The 23,446-nt window shown below is 33.6% G+C and overlaps 3 protein-coding genes across 8 annotated transcripts; 2 read left to right on the top strand and 1 right to left on the bottom strand.

The window, feature by feature from the left end:
- The first annotated feature begins 3,059 nt into the window (after positions 1-3,059).
- On the top strand, positions 3,060-15,327 carry Pde6 (phosphodiesterase 6). 5 transcript variants are annotated; one of them, XM_086917853.1, is made up of 14 exons: positions 3,060-4,817; positions 4,967-5,152; positions 6,347-6,582; positions 7,330-7,649; positions 8,309-8,542; positions 8,762-9,119; positions 9,275-9,444; positions 9,606-9,828; positions 10,023-10,097; positions 10,170-10,208; positions 10,742-11,023; positions 11,310-11,686; positions 12,162-12,598; positions 13,112-15,327. In XM_086917853.1, the coding sequence occupies exons 3-14, from the start codon at positions 6,529-6,531 to the stop codon at positions 13,738-13,740; spliced, it is 3,198 nt and encodes a 1,065-aa protein (XP_086773979.1). In that variant the 5' UTR covers positions 3,060-4,817; positions 4,967-5,152; positions 6,347-6,528; the 3' UTR covers positions 13,741-15,327. The 5 variants fall into 5 exon arrangements, with proteins under 5 accessions (XP_086773979.1, XP_086773978.1, XP_086773980.1 ...); XM_086917852.1 differs by having other exon boundaries at positions 3,060-4,837; XM_086917854.1 differs by having other exon boundaries at positions 3,060-4,841.
- Positions 15,328-15,960: 633 nt separating this feature from the next.
- Positions 15,961-19,625, bottom strand: LOC100873052 (golgin subfamily A member 7). Its single transcript, XM_003695939.3, has 3 exons — positions 19,406-19,625; positions 18,912-19,076; positions 15,961-18,574 (listed from the first exon to the last, which is right to left on the bottom strand). The coding sequence occupies exons 1-3, from the start codon at positions 19,412-19,414 to the stop codon at positions 18,284-18,286; spliced, it is 465 nt and encodes a 154-aa protein (XP_003695987.1). The 5' UTR covers positions 19,415-19,625; the 3' UTR covers positions 15,961-18,283.
- Positions 19,626-20,092: 467 nt separating this feature from the next.
- On the top strand, positions 20,093-22,626 carry LOC100863113 (cytoplasmic dynein 2 intermediate chain 2). 2 transcript variants are annotated; one of them, XM_086917849.1, is made up of 10 exons: positions 20,106-20,519; positions 20,588-20,672; positions 20,740-20,952; positions 21,038-21,095; positions 21,177-21,272; positions 21,361-21,562; positions 21,630-21,829; positions 21,902-22,044; positions 22,117-22,319; positions 22,404-22,626. In XM_086917849.1, exons 1-10 carry the CDS (start codon positions 20,461-20,463, stop codon positions 22,471-22,473), a joined length of 1,329 nt encoding a protein of 442 aa, XP_086773975.1. In that variant the 5' UTR covers positions 20,106-20,460; the 3' UTR covers positions 22,474-22,626. The 2 variants fall into 2 exon arrangements, with proteins under 2 accessions (XP_012344992.3, XP_086773975.1); XM_012489538.3 differs by having other exon boundaries at positions 20,093-20,519; positions 21,038-21,272.
- The last annotated feature ends 820 nt before the right edge of the window (positions 22,627-23,446 follow it).

The raw sequence follows: 23,446 nt of genomic DNA, 5'->3' as shown, positions 1-23,446 counted from the left end.
CGGGCCCATCCACCGCGAGATGTCGCGTTCGAGTTGTGCACGCTTTGGTTCGACGTTAAATTGACGTATTTTCTACAATAATTCTGGGATATTATAACATTTGCATTTGGATAATATTTGGGAAATTTGGGGGATTTTGTATTTTATTGAACAAAAACGAGAAAGATTGTTCTTCTGTAACGTGTCGTGCGAACTTATTTTAAGGAAGAGAAAGATTGTTTCGCCGTTGAGCCGCGAGATGTCGCGTTGGAGTTATACACGCTTTTTGGTTCTTTTGTAGATTTGCATAATAATTCTGGAATACTATAATATTTGCATTTGAAGTAAGTTTAAAACAACGATTGAAGAGTGGAGTAAAAGTTAGATTAGGATTTTTTTGTATTTTATTAAACAAATAAAATATAACGAAGGAAAGATTTTTGAAATCGTTTTAAGGAATAACAGATCGAAATTCGATTTTTTAAACTCCTATTTAAGATTGCTTTTCCATTGAGCCGCGAGATGTCGCGTTGGAGTTGCGCGACTAAACGTCAGAAGAGTTGTTCGTTGCACGAAAACGCACGTAAATAATAGAGAATTTAACATCGAGTGAAAAGTAGTCAGCCTAATCGAGCTAAGGCTACATCCGATACGTGCATATATCTCAGTCAAGCTGATATGGAAATGTTATTGATGATGCGTCGCCCCTTTGTTTGTTTTCTTTGTCACGCGATACAATATGATTGATGAACAAGGAATCTTGTACCTTTTTTTTAATTACGCGATACATATTTTTCTAGCAACCAGTCAAACTTTCGATTCCTTTCGACATAATACTACTATGTTATCCAACTATGATTATCTAAACGGATTAATAACGAATATTTAATATTCAAATGATCGAAAAACAAGAATCTTCGAATCGAAGAAAGTTTGCCCATAAATTTGATTTCGCATAAACGTCAGCAATCCGCTACATCATGATTAACAAAACAAAGGTTGAAATCGATCGATACACCATTGTTCGCTAACTGTACGCGAATTTCGTCACGTATGGGGGACCGACCATGACCGTGTGGGCGTTCACACGTGCAACAGAGACACGAGGTTTATGGGGGGATGATTTGTGTTTGGCTTCGATTGAATGAGGGTGTTTGGGTTAAGGGATTAGAAGTTCGAGGGATGAAAACGGTTGAGTTAAGTGTCGTTGATATTTGTTCCTTTCATGCCGGTAGTGGAATTAGATGAAGGTAAGAGGTGTAGCGATTTATTTTTATTGAGAAACGTTTTTTTATGTTGATAACATTGCAACAATCGGGATTAAATTTAGGGAGTACGAGGGAGAAGTGAAGTTTTATTGAAAAACAATACAACGTGTACGTAAAATCTCGATGATAGTACTTTGTACGCATATTTTGACAAATATATTAGAGATAAGCAATAATCCTTTATGGGGATGCGTTCGATATTTTATTCGAAGATAGGCTAACTTTTAAAATTGTTCGTTTATAATTCTTTCCATATTTTTTATCGAATTAATTTGTTAAAACAGAAAAGAATATATTTTACACGATCGATCGTTAAAATCTTTTGTTAATATTTTAAATTAAAGTGCAATAGTCAATCGTACTATCGTAAATATCATTGCGTGGTTTATTCATTTAAATTTGTAAAAAGGAAGAACCTTCCTTTTGAAAAAAATTTCTTTTATCGGAAATTAATTCCAAAAATTGGAACCCGACAGTTATTTCGTATCCTTGAAAAGGAATGCCTCCTCCAAGGATAATATTATTTTATAAAAATATCTTGTTCAAACTGTTTGTACGAACAGTATTGTATTACCGAGATATCCGTACAAAAATGTTGATAAAACCAAGCTGTACCGTGTTCTGTCCGACCTAACCACAGTATATTCTACTTAACCAATGCAGTTACAGTGACGTGCTGTACCATTCGGTATCGTTTACGAGAGCATCCACGGATTTCCTACGGGCGCTCCACTTGTACATTCGTTGTCCTTTTACGAAGAAAGAAAATCGAAATTGAAATTTGCTTTACCCTAAAATTTCCTTTCCCCTTAAATTATTAACAATTTTTCATCGAATCAACATCGAAAGTTCCATTTTCGAACAACCAAATAACCCAAAAAAAAAAAAAAATCAAATGTTGATTGTTTAAAAGAAAAATTTCTTTAAAAAGTCCCACACCACATCTATCCCCAACGACGATCGTCCACCATAGGCGGTATTTCCAAAAAAAACGAGGAAAATCGTATCCTATACACATCCTATTATCCCTCCACGATAATACCTTTACCTACGTAATAATCCTTTCCCTCGAATCTACCCGAAAAAAAAAAAAAAAGAAACAGTATCAACTCCCTCCCTCCCTCATATACACACACGCGCGCGCAATAATTTTCATCCCATCCGCACGCAAAAATCGTCAACCGTCAGAAGAACACGAGACAACATCCTTCAACCAGACACGAGACCTACATAATACCAACACGAGCTAACGTTTTTTTCCCCTTCCCCCACGCGATTACACTGGGAAGCCAGTGAAAAGACGATCCAGGAACGAGCGTGTATGCAGCCGCCAACGTACACGCGCATGCACGCACACACAAGCGTTGCACGTGTACGTTGGCAGGGCGAGAGAAACGCCGACTCGTCACGGAGAGACAGAGACTTGCATACGGTGGAAGAAGATCGGTGGAGAGGGGAGGGGGGCTGGCGCACCAGTTTCCGCGTTCCAGCGGCGCACAAGCGCGCCACGGCTCCCCCACACACACAACTCGACCACGAACACGAGCGAGACCCGTGTCTCACCAGGCTGGCTTCAGTAAGCTCCGAGCTTTCGACCGGTCCAGTCGTCTCTCCTTGTGTTCCGCGCTTCCTCGCCTCCTTTTGTCATCCAATCGTACGTACGTGCGTGCGTGCTAGCGTACTATCGACATGTGCGTGACGAGCAGCCAATCCTGATTCAACGCTGTCACGCAGAGATATATACATATATGTATATATATATATATATATACGTTTATCGAGATAATAATATTTTTAATACACACCGAGTCAAAAAATAAATTCGGTTGGAGAAGTTATCGCCTATGGATAAGATCGGGAGCGGATGGACCAGCCTGACCGACCAAGGCCTCTTCGCCCGTGTTTAACCTCTTTTAACCTGTGCGTTACCCGACTCGACGGGTACGATCATCGGGATTGTGATTGACGAGAAGTTTTAGTTCTCATCGTTCTTCTTTCGTTCGATCTTTAACCAAAGTGTAACTTGGCAAGTAATATTATATAAATAGGCGTTCCTTTTTTTGTATCGGGGGATACACTCGATGTATGCGGGATGATGGATGAATAGATAGATCGTCGAGCGATGTTTTTTCGGATCGGCGAGAGTTGGACGAATGGTCGGGCGGAAGGGAGGATGGGAGCGTGAGTTGGATGGATTGTCGCATTGCACGAGCTTAGTGTCGGGGCTGGTGACATTGTTCCGGGGAGCACCGGCGGCGGGATCATGAGGACGAGCAGCGTGCACGGTGCAACGAGGGCCGCCTCGAGATCGATTCGAGGACTGTGCGATCAGCTCGATTTTTATAACGGGAGGATAGCAAGCCGATCCGATCGGGCTTGATCTTGATTTCCTTTCTTTTTTTCTTCTTCTTCTTCTGCTTCTTCTCCTTCCTTTTTCCTCTCGTTCGCTCAATCGATCGTGATTCGGGAAAAATTAACGAATGCCACTTCTTAGCGAGGGAGATAAGATTGATTTTAAACGATTGTGTACGAGGAGGATGCGTTCTGTGTGAAATTTTGAAGTGAGAGAGAAAGTGGTGCGTTACGGGAAAGAAAAGAAGAGGAATAATTCGGACGTTACAGGATTAACGTGTGATTAAAGAAATAAAGCAGCCTCCTTCTTCAACCAACGAGTCGAACTTGGCTTCCCAATTTCATCGGGACGAAAATCGAGTTTCCAAGAGCAATTGTCGATCAAAGTCGTGATTGAAAAAAAAAAAAACGACTATTTTCTTCTGTCCCGTCGTCCATCAATTTGGAAAAGAAATACCGAGATGTTTGAACGTTTTTAAGAGATGGTTTCGTGTAATCCATTATCCAAGATACCCGTCCGACTTTATCGAGCCGCGACCTGACTTTTATCGAAACGACAGTCGATCAAAGTGTCTGACCAAACACGATACTCTCCACTTAAGTTTCAATACTTCGAGGGGGGAGCGTTGGCTAGCGTTTCACCGACCACGAGGTTCGAGCTGTGTGTGCAAAAGCTGTATGGGAGGTGGATGTTGCAACGAGACGATCTGGGAAACTGTTAGAAAGAAGATTTCCCCTCGTAATTTGAATATTCGCGTGGAACGCGTTGGGAAACTTGGAGATTGTTGTAAAGCGGAGAGTTTTTCGTAATTTGATCGTTCGTTTCTTCGTGAAAATGTTTCCATCTTATCGTTTCCATCCACGAAAAGGTTAAAGGATAAAAAAAAGAAGAGATGCAATTTCAAAAATTTTCTCGTCTTCCGAGAATAGGATAGAAAACAAAATAAACGAGGCGAGTTTTTTTCCTTCTTCTTCCCCCTCTAATCAAAAATAAAAATCGAACATCCTGTGAACATCTCGAGAAAGACGAACAACACTTTGAGAAGAGACTTTGGAAGATCTGGTTGCGGTGATTCTTCGACAAGTTATTATTAAGGATAGTGGATGGGTGGATGAACAAACGATTAACTCTCGGTCGAGTGGAGATCCAGGGATGCAGCAAAAGCTACGGTGCGCATTTAAAGGACGCCATTGAAGAGGACGAACTCGGTCGAAGAGGTGTGATAATGCAACATCAGGTCGGTGCGCGTGAAATATCGTTGTTTTTTTCGCGATTTTCCAAACGCGCACGTGGCCTCCTTCATCGCATTTTCGTTCGAAATTGACGTTCCTTTCCAAGAATTAAATTTCTTATTCTTGCCTCGCAGACGGACATTCCCCCCTCGTTCTTATAACTCGACAACGGACAAAAAGAAAATGGTAAAATTTCACAACGCGGAGGAAAGAGAAGGAATGGAAAAGGGATGGAAGACCAACCGAGAGAGGCGTTCGTCGAGCGGAAAATTGTTCGTCGAGGAGTAAAAAGAATTAAAGGATGCGATCGTTGAGTATCGGTAAGTCGTGGCGCGGGATTCGAATGAATGTTAAAGGGAAGGGGTATTCCGGGAGGCGGCGGGGCAAGGTGTCGCTTTGATCACGGTTGATCGGGGGATTAATTGGAAGAGGGTAGTGGACCAAAGTGGACGTCGAATTTAACGGGTGGCCGCCCGCCGTTGCAACCCGGGTTATTTTCGGGTGAAACACGACGCGCAATTTCATAATTCACCGATTAGACGGATGGATTTCCCGTGGGAGTCGTTCTCTTCGATCCCTGGGGAGAAGGGTGGGGGTTGCAACGATCCTCCTTCGAAACGATTTCGCACGAGGGTTGAGAAATATTCAACAACTTTTTTTTTTTTTTTTTTTCTTTCGAGAATCTTAAAAATTTAAAGAAAACCCTTTGCGCTGGAAAGGTAAATGGAGTTCCTTTGTTCGTGGAATTAATAAGATGTGATAAGATTTTGTTGTTTGGAAAATTTTCACGAAATCATGAAGTTGGATAAATTGAACGTTATTATTAGGTGTAATGTGAGAATGAATGTTGCCTGAGCGATGAGAAATTACGCGTTTAAATCTAAATTAACATGATTTACGTTTAATTATAATAAAAGGATACGTGAAAAAATATTCTCCATCAATAAAATTGAGCCTGTCGCTATTACACGCGTATAAAAAGAATTGCAATATCGTTTCAAAGAGGCAGAGTAATTATACAGCTACAACCCATTGCAATATTGCATTAAAAAAAAGGTACTTCATCGCGTGCAAACGATCGCTATTTACATTTACAATCACTTTTCTCCATAAATGTCATGAGTTCCATAAAAATTAAAAGACTTATCGAAGAGTATACATGCTTGTAGGTTATAAAAGAAAAAAAGGGAAAGAAAAATTTCGCCTTTGGGTATAATAAAACAACAGCTGTATTTAAAAAGACACTTTGCCCCTCGCAAAGGGTTAATCAGGACTATTTACTTTTCTCCACGAAATTCGCTTAAACGAATTAAAATTCGCACTGAATAAAGATTATTTAATAAGAGGGAAAAAATTTCTCGGCCAGCAACGAGTCTACGAGAGAAACAAAGTTGATCACGACTGTTCGCAATCGCGCTTTTAATCGCCTTTTCCTCGTCTCGCGTGAATTTTCACAAGAATTTCACGGAATACGGAAAACAAAAAGGTTGAAAGGTTGTGATTTCTGTTGTCAGTGTGCGCAGAGAATCGGCGAGAAAGGCTCTCCTCCGTGTATTTTGGACTCGAGAGCCCGTAAAGTTTTAACAAAGCGAAGGGGTTACAATGCGAAGTGTCCTCTCACCTCGTTCCCCCGAGGGCACCGCGCGTTAGAGCACACCGCCGTGCTCAATGTTAATTAATTCAGACGTAAGATGATATGGAGTCTGAAGACGAAGTGGACGAGGAGCTGCCGGGGGTGAAACGCACGGAGGTACGATAATCCCTCTAAAAAAAGAAAGAGAGAAGGGAAAAGAAAGAGAAATAAATGGGAGTACGAAGGATGGGGGAGATTTTTTAATCAATTGAAAACCAATTCGTTAAGATGATATTGATATCGAAAATGAACTTTTAAATTTTTATGTTGAAATAATAACAACGATGTTAATCTATATTCACGTGGAGGGTTAGTTATTATATTCGTAGAGACACAGCTAAAGAATTGAAATGAAATGAGAGAATGTGACGGAATAGCGTCACTCTATCTTATTTCATCTCAAGTGAGATTTTTCTATATCAACATTTGTTTTGATCTCTAACAATCAAACCCTCTTATGATGTGATACATTAACATCAATGTGTGCAATATATAATAATAAATATAAGATTTATCAAATGAATTACTTGCCTTCGAGATGTACGCTTTTGACTTTTATTTTATTGTGTCAGGGACACAAGAAAGATCTTCTTCTGGGTAGAAGGAATTACAATTGAAAAATAAAAATATTTAGAAAAATCCTTAAAAGGAATTTCTTTTTTTCATACGGTATCAGTTTTGTATCTAGAACAATAAAAAAAAAAAGAAATAAAGAAATCAAAAGAGAATAGAAAAGTAAAGCATGTATAATTAATGCTTAATAATAATAATATTAATTAATCATGATGATTCGAATGTTGAAAGAAGTAAATGGTTAACGAATTGTTGAGAGAAAAGAAATATAAAAAAATTGTAAAAACACAGGTGAACCGGAACGATAATACAAAGAGGCTCGAGACGATGAAAATTTCAACGAAACCAATGTCCTCGAAGACGGTAGAGCGAAGTGAGTGCCAGCTGGTGCGCTCACCGAATCCGGAGGAACCGGAACTCGTCGTTCCGTACAAGAATCTTGGCAAAACGAAAACGCAAGAAGAATCAAAATTACCTTTAAGCATCAGCATCAAGACTGACACGAAGGACAGTGAAATAGTGAAGTTATGTAGAAGCAAGAGGATCACCTGTCAGGACACCATACACGAGTACGACGAGGATGATGGACTCACTATGGAAAAAGTTGGAAGGTAAATAAAAATATATATTTATTTTTCTCCTGCAATTTTTTGTTACTACTAATATTAAAATGAAATCAATCATCAACCATTGCATCGTTATTTTGTTGTTTTTTTATTGTACATGGCTTGAATGATTGTTTGAAATATAATTTTTGAATATAATTTATGCAAAAAAATAATAATTGTGTGTCTAATATAATCCTTCTCACATGATCTTTGATGAGGATTATTTTAAAAATTGCTATGAGGAATATTTTAAATATTTTAAGGATGAAACATGAACAAGTTTGCAGCCATTACAAGCTATGATATTCTAAAAGTTGGAAAACATATTCATAGATGTTCTCGGTGTAAAAAAAATAGTTTCTTTCTTTTTCAATTTATATACAAATAGAAATATATTGGCTACAAAGATGTCAAGCAATATACAAATATTCTCAAAAAGAAAAAGTATTTAAAAAATAACAGTATATAATCTTGGACATAACAAACACGTTCCAAAATTAAAATTATATTAAACGAGGTCCCCTTATTTTGATATGTACAATTTTCCACGCTTGAAAAAAAAAAACCAGGCTTGAACAACGATCAGACGCATGAAACAATCTCAATCCCTTGCTTAATGAACAACATTATTATCCTCTATCGATCACAATTTTTCGAAAAAGATACCTGGAAGCGCATCCGGACGCTGCAGAGGCCTGGTTCCGTGAGAACGCGAGCCAGGAGCTTCGTCAAAGGCTTCAAGGTATGGCCGTAATTCAAGCGAAATCACCGTTGAAAAATATACATCAGGAGGAGAATCTCCTGAGCAGAAGCAAACGTAACAGCGTCACATCTGATCTGTTCCAAAGCTGGCTGGCTTCCAGTTCGCCAGCCAAGCGCAGTAAAAGTCCCAGCAGGTAAATTACATTTAAAAATCTTGATAAAATATATTCACATAGATAATGTAAACGTTTTATGGAAATAAGCAACGGTATTTTGTTCATTCGATTATAATTTAATTGACAAGAAATGAATTTTCGATCAAGCTGGAAAATGAATAAAGATGAAATTAACAAATTTTGAAATGAAAAATCATGTGTGAATATATCTCAAAAAAGATGAACGTTCACTCTCAGGATGTATACCTCGTTGGTGGGACGAAGAGAAGAGCTCAACAGGTTGGATGAAAGCGATTTGTTCATGGAGTTGATCAGAGACGTGGCAAATGAATTGGATATCAACGTTCTCTGCCACAAAATTTTGGTAAACGTCGGCCTGCTTACACACGCCGATCGTGGAAGCCTTTTTTTGGCTAAAGGACCGTTGGAAGATAGATATTTGGTTGCAAAACTGTTCGACGTGACACAAGACACTGAATTGGAGGAAGCCATTCAAAAAGCGAAGAACGAGGAGATTAAGATTCCTTTTGGAGTTGGAATAGCTGGCTACGTGGCTCAAACTAAGGAAATCATCAACATCAAGGATGCATACAAGGTTTGAGCAAAGCAAATTATAAGAGGCACTGGGTTTATTTGTCCAAAATTAATTGATTTATTAATCGAAATTAGTATAAACTATTGGATTGGGCCAATCTATTAATTTTGGACCAAAAAGAGATGAAATAAATTGTTTGAATGTTTCTTTTCTAGGATCCAAGGTTCAATAGCTCTATTGACATGAGAACTGGCTACAAAACTACCCTAATTTTATCCATGCCTATCTGTAATTACGAAGGAGACGTGATTGGAGTTGCTCAAATTATAAATAAGACTAATGGTAGCAATGAGTTTACCGATAGAGACGTCGAGGTGTTCCAGAGGTTAGTAGACAACTAACCATTTGAAGAACGGTAAACATTTTCTATCATAGACATAGTTTATAAATAGAATCTATATCAGAGATTATTGTCTAACCTTAAAGAAATCTATTGTTATAAATTAGAAATAGAAAAATCAAAAAAATATGTATAACTGATTCCAGGTACTTAACATTTTGCGGGATTGGGATACAAAATGCGCAATTATTCGAGCTCTCCGTGCAAGAATATCGCAGGAACCAGATTCTCCTTAACTTAGCCAGAAACATATTCGAGGAGCAGAACAATCTCGAGTGTCTGGTCACGAAGATCATGACCGAAGCGAAGGAACTTTTAAAATGCGAAAGATGCGCCGTTTATCTTCTGGATCTCGACTGTGGCGAGGCAGTAAGTTCATCTCGATCAACAATTTCGTATAACAAACTAAAACCAAAGAATTTTTAGAAGATTAGATCGTCTAATCTATTTGATCTGTACTTAAACTGTGTGGTTAAATAGCAATAGAATAACAAAGCTGTGAAAAGGATTTCTCGACGAGGGTCGACGAGGAACGTAATAAGAGATTCTAAGTTTCGTTTCAGGGACACCTCGAAAAAATCGTCGAACGGCCGGGAAAATCGATGCAAGAGAGCCGGAAACCGCTTTCGAGGAGAGAGGTGAGTGACACCGGCACGTGTTGCTCAGGTTCGTAAGTCTGATGATCTTTTTCTTCTTTCCTGGCGGCTCAGAGTAACAACATCGAGATGGAGGACATTTTCCAACAGCATGTAAGTACATTTCTGAAAAAAATCAAAAATTGATCACTACGCGTACATAATAATCATGTGTGCTAATTTATTAGAAATATCAATATAACAAAAATGAGTATAGCAAATTGAATTCTGTTTATATGAAGTTATAAAGAGAGAATTATAAACAAATTTATATAATTTTACTTGATTATGCTCTCCATTATGAATTCTTGTACGATTAAAACAGAGTTCCAAAATAAATTTTGAAAACAATATTGCAAAAAATAATTTTTCTAGTGCTTAATAAAGTAATCCTTAATTTAAGCATTAATAATGAATTTATTTGATTTTAGAATATTAACAAGTTAAATTGATTAATTGATTATTTTATACACTTATACATTAATTACTAAAATTCATATAAACAGAGTTCTACTGTACAAGTAGAATTTAAATAGATCCAGAAAAAAGGATTTTATTGACATCTTAAATTTTAATTTCCTATACGATTTTTAATTTTTCACTTTTTTCATTCGAGATACGTCTATTTTTATATGAATGTTTCTCAGGTGACGAACGATGGAAATAAATTCACCACGATCTTCGAGATGGACAACGAGACACAGAAAGCCAAAGTGTATAGACCTAGTGCGAGCGATTTATCGAATCCATTGAGCCAAATTGCGAGATACGTCGCAGCTACGGGTCAAATTTTGAACATCGGTGACGTGACCACGTGGCTGAAGAAGGACGTGGTTCAGGCCGGAAGCGACCCTATCAAGAGCATTCTCTGCATGCCCATAGTTAACGGGCAGAGAAACGTGATCGGTGTCGCTCAATTAATCAACAAGGTTGAAATTTACTTCTTATGATCCCAAAATTCAAGATTTTCGACTAATTATATTCAATCAAATTCACTTTCATTTAAAATCACAATATTGTACAATAATTTAAAAGAGAGAACAGGCAATCATTTTAATGTTCAAAAATTTTCAAAATTTTCTATTTCTAGGTATTCTTATAAACTAGGTTATTATCCAGAACGGGGAACTTTGATATTTCAAACAACTCGATAATTCACAGAATAATTATTAATACACCGATACGCATCTAACATATTCGCAAATCGTTCAACAGGATAATGGAACATCGTTCACGGATTCCGACGTATCGATTTTCGAAGCTTTCGCCATCTTCTGCGGCCTTGGTATTCATAATACCCAAATGTACGAGTCAGCATGCAAGCTGATGGCCAAACAAAAGGTTGCCCTCGAGTGTCTGAGCTATCACGCGACGGCAAGCAACGACGATACGTTAAAATTAACCTCAGAACCGATACCGTCCGCAGAATCCTATAATCTGTACAGCTTCACGTTCATCGACTTCGATTTGACCGATGAGGACACTTGTCGGGCAACCATTAGGATGTTCAAACAGTGCGATCTGATACAAAAATTTCATATCCCCTACGAGGTCCTGTGCAGATGGATTCTCAGTGTAAAGAAGAATTATAGGTGAGAAATATAGAATGAAAATAGACACATCTAGCTTTCCTTATACAATATGAGTACGCAACTTAAAATATAAGAAACACACGTATATTTGATGAAAAAAAAAACAATTTCGTTTCATGAAGATATAAAAGAAAAGTTGTGCCTTGATTGTGAAATTCTATGAAATTCTATTCTAAGTACTTGTTTTATATCAATAATCCAATAAAATCTTTACTCTGTTAATTTTTTATTAATTATTTTTTAAATAATATTGTCAAAACAAATTCATAATAGCGAAGAAAATCTTTTATTTGAAAAATATAATGATCGCTACGTGTCCCTTTTTCAATTTTTAAAAAGTAATTCATTGTCACAGTGAAAAATTTATTTTATGTTTGTCCCAATAAAGAATTTAGAAAAGAGATAGATAAAAATTTACGCGCCTCTATTTTTGAAATATCCTGTACCGTGAAAATGTTATCCTGACTATTTTTAGGCCAGTCAAGTATCATAATTGGAGACACGCACTGAACGTTGCCCAGACCATGTTCGCCATGCTTAAAACCGGCAAGATGGAACAGTTCATGACCGACCTTGAAATTCTTGGACTCTTGGTCGCCTGTTTGTGCCACGACTTGGACCATCGAGGAACCAATAACGCGTTTCAAATGAAGACAGAATCACCATTGGCCATCCTCTATTCGACCAGCACTATGGAACATCATCATTTCGATCAGTGTGTCATGATCCTGAATTCGGATAGTAACAACATCTTCCAGAGTTTGTCTATGGAGGACTATAGAAGAGTGATGAAGGTGGTCGAGAGTGCTATACTTTCCACAGATTTGGCGGTTTATTTCAAAAAGAAGAACAAGTTCATGGAGCTGATTGATGAGGGCGAGTTCGATTGGCAGAGTGAAGAGAAGAAAGAACGTAAGATTAAACAATTATGCATAATTACTATAAAAAAAAAAGCTATAGAAAGAAGCAGAAGAAATATCTATATCTAAAATAGATTTAAAATTGGTCAATATAAAAAAAGCTATAAATTTAAAAGATAAATGATCATCTATAAGATATATACAGAAGAAATTTTCATATTATTCTATATCTGATTACATTTCAATCTAATTATTTCTTTATTTCATATTAAATATAATAGCTATCTACATTTGATAATCACTAAATAATCTATCTATCACTATTAAATCTAATAATTGGTATATATTAATATCTATCTATTAATATAAATTTGATACTTGTGTTTGTTTTGTGAATTTATACTAAATAAATTTTGCTTTCACAACACACATTTTCCTATGCCGATAATAAAATTAATTGATCAAATAATTGACCGTTTCCAAGACATTATAACGACTCGTGTTAAGGAAATATTTAACTTTACCTTTAAATTCGAATCTTTAAATTTTCATTATCTACTTTCAGTGTTATGCGGAATGATGATGACGGCCTGCGACGTGAGCGCCATAGCGAAACCCTGGGAGGTGCAACACCGGGTGGCCAAGCTGGTCGCCGACGAATTCTTCGACCAGGGTGATCTGGAACGTCTTCAACTGAACCAACAACCAGTTGCCATGATGGATCGCGAAAGGAAGGACGAGCTTCCCCAAATGCAAGTCGGTTTCATCGACGTGATATGCCTGCCTCTCTACAAAGTTCTCTCCGACACGTTTCCGTGGATCATGCCACTCTACGAGGGCACCATGGAGAACAGACAACACTGGCAAGATCTAGCTGAAAAGGTCGAAATGGGTCTGACCTGGATAGATCGTGACACCATCGATGAACCAGTCGAAGAATTCATCTCGTACGAGCCCAAAGACATCGAATTCACGGTCACAACGTTGAACTGCGTGGACAGAAAGGAAGTCCCTGAGAAATCTGCGTTAAGCAGACTTATCTCTCTAAGGAAAGGTGGTCCTACTCTCGGCAAGGATGTAAGGCACAGACTTAGCAGGCCAATTTACGCGAGAAACGCTCCAGAGGACGCTGCCAAATCCAAGGCCCTGATTCCTGACAGGAAGAGTCGGAATAAATTGTGCTTGCTCATTTGACGGCTTACGTCCACCACTCTTGAGAGCATACCTGAATGATAAAAATGAAGATGAGAGATCTCATGAGGGAATTTGTGCGAATTTGAGCATCTTGATGCAAAATTGTGTTATTGTCTACTGGTTAGCTAACTTACCAGGCTATAACTAGTATGATCAAAGAGGTTGGAACGAGGATTACCTGTAGATTCTGTGAGATTCATCAGGAAGATTTTAGAGGATGTAATTCTGGGAAGTACAATGACTGTACACGACCGAAGAGGGGAAAGCTTCTGAGTTGGAAAAGCTTGGAATCAGTCGATGGAATGAAACGGTACATGGTGTGATTTATCTGCTGTGATTGCTGTCCATCTGCCTAGAAAATCAAAAGTCATGAAAGTAACGTGAAATCAAACATTTGCTCGAATAGACGAAGATACATTTAGGATCACCGAGTCGAAGGCTGAAAGTTTGCAGATTTTAATCCCAAGACTGTCGTCGAGTCTTTAGAAAAAAACACGTTAGACGAGTAGTCAATGGCTAGTTAGTTAGACTGGCGATAAGTTAGACGACCTTTGTCGAATTTTACCGTGGAGAAGAGAAAGAGAAGAGAAGAGAAGAGAAGAGAACGAGAAATTGAAAGAATAAGCGATGGTGCACGGATTCAATTTTGACAATCTTTTTTGTATTACATCTCGATACGTTAATTAGGATAATCCGATGGATAAAACTGGTGAAAAATAAAAGAATGGATATCGAAATTTTTGAAAAAAAGTAACGCCGAAAGATGGGCATTTTTATATATTAAAGAAAAAGGAGAAGAAGAAAAATAAAGAAAAATATGATGCAAATTTATATAAAAAAAAAAAAAAGAAAAAAGAAAAAAAAAAAAGAGTATAAAACTCTTGGACTCTCGATGACACATCGTATTTCTATCCCACTCGTTTCCAAGATGACGCGTGGAATCAATCGACGACATTAACGAATGATAACCAAGGTAAATCAATGCCTATTAAATTAACGATTTCGTTGCATCATTCAAGCCAATCCAAAAATTGCATCTCTGACGCAGAAAATGATCACGCGATCTCGCATTCTTGGAATTGAAAGATGTTATTTGTTATTTTTTCATCCCTTCTTCTCTTCTTTTTTTCTTTACACGGATCTTTGCAAAAATTGACGTATTCTTTTTTTCTTTTTTTTTTCTATTTTTCTGTTATTTGATTAATAATCCATAGAAGGAAAAAACGAGAAAAAAAAATTCAAAGAATCTTCTGTTTACTAATTTTTAACTTATTCATGATGAAGTAATAGATAAAATTTTGTCGTGAATAGCAATGGCATTTTACAAAAACAGATATTTTCTTGGTGAAACAAAAAATACACAAGCGAGATACGTGATATAAATAGATAGTACGTACAAAAATCAATTAATATTCAAGATAATTCGAGAGTGCTGTGTTTAAAAAAAAAAAAACGAACATGAGAATCCATTGTAACAAGAGTGAAACTGGTTTCTAGTCTTTTGATATAGCTACTATGTATGAAAATATGCCTGTCAAAGACTATCGCACACGACTAAATAAAATCTGAATGTGCTCAAAACGTTAAGCAATTGAACTATTTTTTCTTCTTTTCATTTTCTCTTTCTCCCTTTTTTCTTCTTTTTTTTTTTTTTCTATATTCCTATATCCTGAGAAAAACAGAAATTTTTTTTAAATATTTTAAGGATTAAATTAAAAAATTAAATTACAAAACAAATATATTAAATTCTAATAAAATAGGAGTATTATTAAATTCATAACATTCATACTTAACATTCACACTTTCTGATGAATGAAAATTTCACTTTTTTTTTTTTTTTTTTTTCAATTTCAATTTGCATTTTTAATCTTCGGTGACTGATCATAGATCGTCAATGACACTCACAAAAAAAATATATCCATTTTCATAAATATTATGATTCACTAGTGATCCAGACGAAATTTTCATTTTCCTTTGATGAATTTTATGTCATAGATTAACCGAGAACCCATGAAGAAATTTGCATTTTTCATTCATTATTATGGTTCACTAATGATCCATGAAGAAAGTTTCATCTTCGAAGACTGTAATTGTAATAGATCATCAATGATTCACAAAAGAATTTTCATCTTCTTTCATTATTGTGGGCCAACGGTGATTGAAAAATTTTATTTTCAATTATATTATTTCGATTCACTGGTGACCCGCAACAACATAAAATTAGATTAAAATCACCTTTATTCAATTTCGAAGAGTAGTCCTTTAGCTCCGTGACTTTTTACGCAGCTTTTTTTTATTATTAAAACATTTAGAAATTACACTCGAACGATGGTGTCCTTTACACAATAACGAATCATCAAACGTTTTTTGGTCCTACAATTAAATTAAGTATAACAAACGGTTCCTTTTATCTCTTCCCTCTTCATCGATATTCTTTCGATATTCCGTGTGTTGACAATTAATTCTCTATTTACAACATTATGCAATATTCGATTGCATAAGGAAAAAGAAAGAAAGAGGAGCCTGACACACGTAACACTACGACACTGTTCGACAATTATCTTTTTTTTTTTTTTTTTTTCTTTTTTATTTTTTTCAAGAGAGGAAAAAATGTGTTATACGCGAAATTGAAATTTTCAATCTCCATTCGTTCACTTAATAAAACAAAAGTAAATGTCGAGGCAGTGGCGCGGCTATTTGGCAAGACTCTTTCACTTTATAGTACAATAATGTAGAGCAGGCTCCATTTATGATCATCGTGACCAAGGACAAAACCGAATTACCTTAGACGCAGTAAAAAATGAATCTTTCCTCTCTTTATCGCGCAGATAAATATGTCTCGGCGTTCGCGCAACCGTTGAAACCGTCTGACGCGAAAAAAAAAAAAGGAAGAAAAGAGAAAGAAAGATATCATTCGTAGTCAACGTCATAAAGAAGAAAAGTTTCGTGGCTTGTCGATTGAGATCAATATCGTTCCCTTAAAACGAATATACAAATGGAAAATGATCCATGAGAAAATCAAGCACACGGTTGCAAAGAATATTTGAGAAGAAAATTCCTTAAGTCTCACGCGATTCGTAGAAAAATATAAAATAAAAAGGATCACGCATACGATGTGATATAATTATGTACAAAACTAGCACCTATGTACATCGAAAAGGTGCATGAACACGCACGGTTCATCCTTGATCACAATGTTCTCGCACCGTCACATTGATTCATAATACAATATAATCTACATTTTAATAATCACCTCTTTAATAATTCTTTAAATCCTTATTCCCTTCTTTATCTTCTTTTTTTTTCTTTTCCTCTTTTTTCCTTTTCTTTCTTTTTTCTTTTTTTTTTTTTTTTTTTGTACAATTTTTTTTCTCTTCAGCCAATCCAACGGAGATTTCTCAACGTAAATACTTTGTGCCAGTAAATTTCCATTTAATTCGATTTGATCAATTGTTCCAATGATCGTGTTCACGGCAAGTAAATCTCCCTGGGGATCGTGACGATGTGTATTCATAGGTATAGTATGAATCAAATTCATGAGATATGGTTGTGGAACAGAAGCATCGTGGAAGATACAACGCGGAGAATAGTTTAAGCTTAACGAAGTTCAACGAAGCATTCGAAACTTATACTGACGCGAATAAATGTTTTTCAGTACTTGACGATGATGATGAATCAAATTCGAGAACCAGATTAAAAATTCCGATAATGTTTAATCGGAGATGGAACTCCAATTTGACTCATATATGTCGTCTATTAAATGCAGATGACGATAAAGTCTTTAAACGAACGGTAAAAAACTTTTTTAAACGTTTACTCGATATACAAAAGAATCTGAGTGTGTATAAAATCCATATAGATAAGTTTCTAATTTCCATTTTTAATGGATAAAACGTGTAGCTGTTCTTGATAAATACGCGCTCAGATTCTTCTTATCGATCGTTTACACTGGTATACTTATATGCATTAGAAAATTGAACTTATATAAAACATGGCGTTGGTACGCGTCCACGATTTGTCCGAACTCAGTACGTGGACAATATAGATACAATATAGTTTTAATTGATCAAAAAACATACATGCAAAGAAAAAATAATCGTGTCCTTATTCGCAGGCAAATTTTATGAAAATGTACATTTTTTTTTTTTTTATATCATTATTTCAAGATTAAAAATTGTAAATGAAATTTCTATAAATGATTTCATCATATGGAATAGAAAAGATTATTAAGAACATAATTAGCTGATTCTTTTCCAAATATATTATATCAAATAAGTCAATTTTTATTCTTAATATTTACTAAAGAGACCATTGCATGTATGTTTACACAGCTATTCACTGTAAATATAAATCATTTTCTTGTTTTACTCTGTGAATCTCTCTAAAATTCACATTACACAAACTAAATTGTAAAATAGGATTAGAGATTGAACAAAATTTATGTCCAGAGACACTCATCAGCTCATATAGGTTTTGCAATCCCAGCAAAGTGGCAGAAGTGCGTGGATCACATAAAGAATTCCCTGGATCGGCTAATGTGCAGTCACGATGCAGGTCTATCCAGTATTGAAATTTCTATTAGCCTAAGACCACGCATTGCTGGATCTGTTAATAACAGACCACGTGGTTTATAGACTCTGTCATTTTGTTCACAAACAAACTTTGCCACTTTTCTTAAACACTTTTCATAATGAGTCTCTGTGCATATATAAATTAAATAACCAGTGAGGCATGCCAGACAACCTTCGCAATATGTAGAACAACTGGCACGTTCAGCTTCTGCGAAGTAGTTGTTCAACTGATTGATTGTATACTCGAACGACTGTCTGTCCAGCTAAATTGAAAAATAAGATAGCAAAAATATATCCAATAAATATAAATTGATAAATTAATTCATTCACTGCTTAATTCATTCATAAAAAATTAAATCAATAAAATATATTATTGTTTCTGCAACTTTTGATCCAACTTTTGATATATGTAAATAAATTAATAAGAATAAGATATATAAGAAAATTCTGTTTATTTAATCACACAGAAATAATATTAGAAATAGAAATATTTCATTAATAATTACAACTAAACAGAAAAAATCAAATATATTTATATTTTCCAATGATTTATGTTTTATAAATAAAAAAAAAGATAAATGTATTTTTTGAAATACATACTCTGCTCTCCAATTCCGGAGGAAATTGCGTTTGAAACTTAACAACAGTGCCTTCACTGTAGTCACGTTGTATAAAAATTTTCTGACAACTCGGAGGAGGCCCCCCACCTGCTTGTCCTCGACCAGCTGACATGTCCTCCAGGGGTGTAAGGGCAGCGTGATTGCCCTATAAAGCAAATCCAATAAATATTTTATTAAATTTTCTACAAATCAACTTAAAATTAGCATTGTAACTAATTGTCTTACATTTCTTTCTTTTATTTTATCTGATTTCGAACATGGTCTATGTATATAACCACAAAACCGCACCCAACTATTATATTCAAAATTGTTTATCATGAATCCGTCTGTTATCAATCATATGATAAAAAAATTCGAAATGACAATATTCGAATTCAAAACAAATGGAATATCAAAAAAAAATGACGAAACAAACAGACAGACCAATAGTAAAAGAAAGAAAGAAAAACCGAGGTAAAAGGTGCATAAACTTACCAATGGCATTTTAAGCTTCGTCTTGGCGATTTGATAGAACAGGTTCGTCGAAAATTAACTTCGACTTGTTAGTCGAATATAAAACGAAAGGATAAAACACGACTGATCACTAAACGCTGAATTTTTCTTGAAAAACCACAGAGGACAGTACTTTGACTGACGGACTACGACACGATACCACCGCCATGAAATGTATATGCGCAATGTATGAAATTGAAATATACAATTTATTTATGGAATATATTTCTAAAACCCGTCAATTATTTAATTATCTTTTATTGATATCAAATATTTTAAGTATAATTATAATTAATATTATCTGATGTTTTTATTTTTTTTAACTTATTATTTTCAATTATAATCATTCATTTTTCATTGATGTATTTTAATTATTTTTAATATTTAATACTCCTAATTTTATATATATATATATTTTCAAACAGATTTTTAAATTTCTTTAAATCTAAATTTATTAAAAATTATTGAAATACAGCAGGATGTACAAATAAATATCATATATTCAAATAATATATTCAAATTTTTCAATCTTTAGAATAACTTTCTAATTTCTGTAATTTTTAACGCATCAAATTAAGGCTTATAAATAATTTGAAATTAATTTAAATTAAATATTTCCTATTTTAGTAATTATAAGTAATTTTCGAAAATTATACAAATTATAGACATTGGAACACCATCTAGTGATGACAGATCAAACTAATTGTCTATTAGCCAAATAAAATCAAAAATTCTTGCTATTAAATTAAATTTTTTAATTTTTATAAAATTTCAATTAAAAACATAGTTTTTCCAATAATAATTCAAAACAAGTTTTATTTAAATATTTTTATAAATATTTTGCATTGTAAATTTGTTTGTCATATCAATTTTTAATAATAATAGTTACATTTAGATGGCACTGTAATGTTCATCAGCTAATTCATATTTGTAAATTTATGTATCTTAGATGTAAATTTGTCGAATAAAATTTTATTGAAACTTGATTAATTATTTAATCAACAATTTTATTAAAAATTTGAAACTTGAAAATAATAATGTTCACTAATCGGTCTCTTGAAGCCGTGAGTTTCAATTCACAATTATCTACTACAAAGTATGTGTATAAATGTATTTATATTTTTAAGTAAATTCATAATTCCTTTACCATTTAAAATCTTTTAGATCACAACAATCTACGAATATTCAAACAACAGAAATTGTTTATGATCAGAATTCTGTACAAACAATTGAAACAAGAAACGTTGAGGTATATTATAAATAAATTTTAAATGTATAAAAATAAAATTTGACTTTTTTAATTTCATATTTTTTAGACTCAAACAATATCTGAAGAAAAAAAGAAGCCAGAAGTAAATTATGAAAGACTGGCCCAATTTTTAAATCGAGTTACACCAAGTATATTAGAGGCATTGGATGAGTCTTATGGAACCAATGCATTTGAAGATTATGAACCAAAAACTTCAGAAGATTCATTCATAAGTACACAATTTTTACAAAAAATTAATAGCATTGAAACAAATTCTCAGGTATTCATTATCTTTTAAGACTAAGATTATTATCTTTGCTTATTATTATTAAAATCTTGATGTTACTATTTCAAAATATTTTTAGATGAAAGTAAGTGATATGAGTTGGAGTATTGGAGGAGGAACATTAGCTGTATCTTATGGTATTCCTTATCACCAAGCATGGTGTGATCATTTATCCAAAATACAATTATATAATCAAATGAAAGAAGGCCATTTTACAGATAATCCAAATAAAATACTAGAAACTAATGCCTGTGTAACAGCATTGGTTTATCATCCAACTGAACCATCCATTATAGCAATTGGTTTATTCAATGGTAATTTGTAAAATTTTTATACATAAATAAATATATATATTTATAAAATTACACAAAAACATATTATTATCAATATTTTTGTACAAAGGTGATGTTCTTGTATGGAATTTAAAGGATGACACATTAATTTCACCAATAACAGTTTGCACTCATGGAGATTGTGTATCTCAAATATACTGGAAAGGAAGAACTATAAATGATGTATCACTGTTGGTGAGTTCCAGCAAAGATGGATATATTTTTATTCATAAGATGATGGCCAATTTTACAATTGCTCGCATATATAAACGGTAATTTCTTTAAAATCTTTGTATCAATATATTTCTAAAAGCATTTATAAGGATATTATTTTTTTAGATTAAAAATAGCCAAAGAACATAATCCAATAGAAAACTCAAGACCACGTAGCGCAGGTGGAACACGCGAACGCGCAATAGAATCTGGATTATGCATTACCACTTTTGATTTTTCATCCAGAGATCCGATATTTTTTATTGTGGGTACTTTATGTGGTGGAATTTATAAGTGTAGTTTAGATCGTGTCGTTCCTATCGAAAGTATGAATTTTTCTAAAATGAATTTAATGAATTATTAAAAACCATATCCATTGAATCATTTTTTTATTTTAGACGATGAAACTTTAATAGATCCTGTAATAGATGAATATGAAAGACATGAAGGTAGCATTACATGTATTAAATATTCGCCAATACGTAATCTTTTTGTTTCTGCTAGCACAGACAAGGAAATTCGTATTTATGATTTTGAAGAGGTGATAATTTCTTTTTTATAATTCTTTACATATTAAATATTATAATACTATAACAAAAATTTGCATATCTAGCATACAAGTCTGCAGTCAATTCCTTGTGAAAATACAATCATAGGTTTAACTTGGATGATTGGAAATCAAGATATATTGGCAACTTATGGCGCTAGTTCGAAAATTATGTTGTACAATGTTACAAATGGTACAGTCATAACAAATGTGAATTTGGAAATAAATGATAGAAAAAACACTAGTTGCTTACGTGTGAATTTAAAGAGGTAAACATTAGTGATAATATAATTAAAATTAATATTAATAATGTATTTGAGCAGATTTATTAATCTATTATTTGTTACACATAGAGATATAGTGGCTATTGGAGATACACAAGGAAATATAGAGATCTGGAAAATCCCAAGACAATTATTGTAAATATAATGTATACATTAACTTCTTTCATTTAAATATTCATCATTTAAATGTTATATTGCTAATATTATTATCTTATAATCTGCTTAGAAATATGTATTTATTATATAATAAAATATATTACTTTTATACAATAAAACAAATATTCTTAAAATATATTAATTATTCTTTTAATCTTTCTTATTAAATGTAATAATATTTAGAAAATTAGACATAATATTGCTAGCACATGATTATTACATCATATTTCATTATTTAAGTATTGTAATATGCTTCAAAATAAATTTCATTGTATAAAAATAGCTTGATAAATTCATTGCAAAAATATATGAAAGTAATAGTTGTTTGTAATCCTGGCAGACAGTTCAAAATAAACACATATGTAAAATATTATTCATTTAAAATAAAATTAAAATACTAAATTTATCATATCAAGAACCTAACCTAATCAACTTTTATTTTTACTTATTGTATAATACTAAATTTAACAATACTAAATTTATCACATTAACAACCTAATCTTATTAACTTTTATTTTTATTTATTATATATAATAATAATTTTAAAAAATGTTAATAAATACATATATCTTTTTTAATATAATCTCGCAAAAATTAAAAAACATTTTAATAAAGAAAATAGAGAAAGAATTAAATAAATATTTTATATATTTATATTTGAATACACATTTATTAACATCATAAGTTCTTAAAACAATAATGATATTTCCTTTTGTGATGAAAATAATGTTATATTTTGATTATTCGTCTATTTCATAGATATCATTATTATACAAAATTCAAAAAAAATTAACATAAGATACAATATATACGTAAATATATATAAATTTTATGATTTACATTTTTTATTTGAAAACATGATTTTCAATATTTATCAATTTATTATTTTTCACATTATAAATTCAAAATATGTAAAAATATACAAGGAAATATATGAAGAGAAAAAAGAGAATAAA

This window comes from Apis florea, unplaced genomic scaffold, assembly GCF_048593485.1.
Source record: "Apis florea isolate Af1SG1 unplaced genomic scaffold, ASM4859348v1 contig_2272_pilon, whole genome shotgun sequence".
NCBI classification, from domain to species: Eukaryota; Metazoa; Arthropoda; class Insecta; order Hymenoptera; family Apidae; genus Apis; species Apis florea.
The sequence above is the reverse complement of the archived record's forward strand: the minus strand, read 5'-3'. Positions and strand labels throughout refer to the sequence as shown.

Coding starts and splice junctions, on each gene's coding strand:
- Pde6 (XM_086917853.1), top strand. CDS start 6,529: ATGGAGTCTGAAGACGAAGTGGACGAGGAGCTGCCGGGGGTGAAACGC. Junction 9,445..9,605: donor GACGTCGAGGTGTTCCAGAG/GTTAGTAGACAA, acceptor AACTGATTCCAG/GTACTTAACATTTTGCGGGA. Junction 11,687..12,161: donor AGTGTAAAGAAGAATTATAG/GTGAGAAATATA, acceptor GACTATTTTTAG/GCCAGTCAAGTATCATAATT.
- LOC100873052 (XM_003695939.3), bottom strand. Junction 18,575..18,911: donor CTCCGGAATTGGAGAGCAGA/GTATGTATTTCA, acceptor TTTTCAATTTAG/CTGGACAGACAGTCGTTCGA.
- LOC100863113 (XM_012489538.3), top strand. CDS start 20,461: ATGTTCACTAATCGGTCTCTTGAAGCCGTGAGTTTCAATTCACAATTA. Junction 21,563..21,629: donor ATTGCTCGCATATATAAACG/GTAATTTCTTTA, acceptor TTATTTTTTTAG/ATTAAAAATAGCCAAAGAAC. Junction 22,320..22,403: donor TTACGTGTGAATTTAAAGAG/GTAAACATTAGT, acceptor TGTTACACATAG/AGATATAGTGGCTATTGGAG.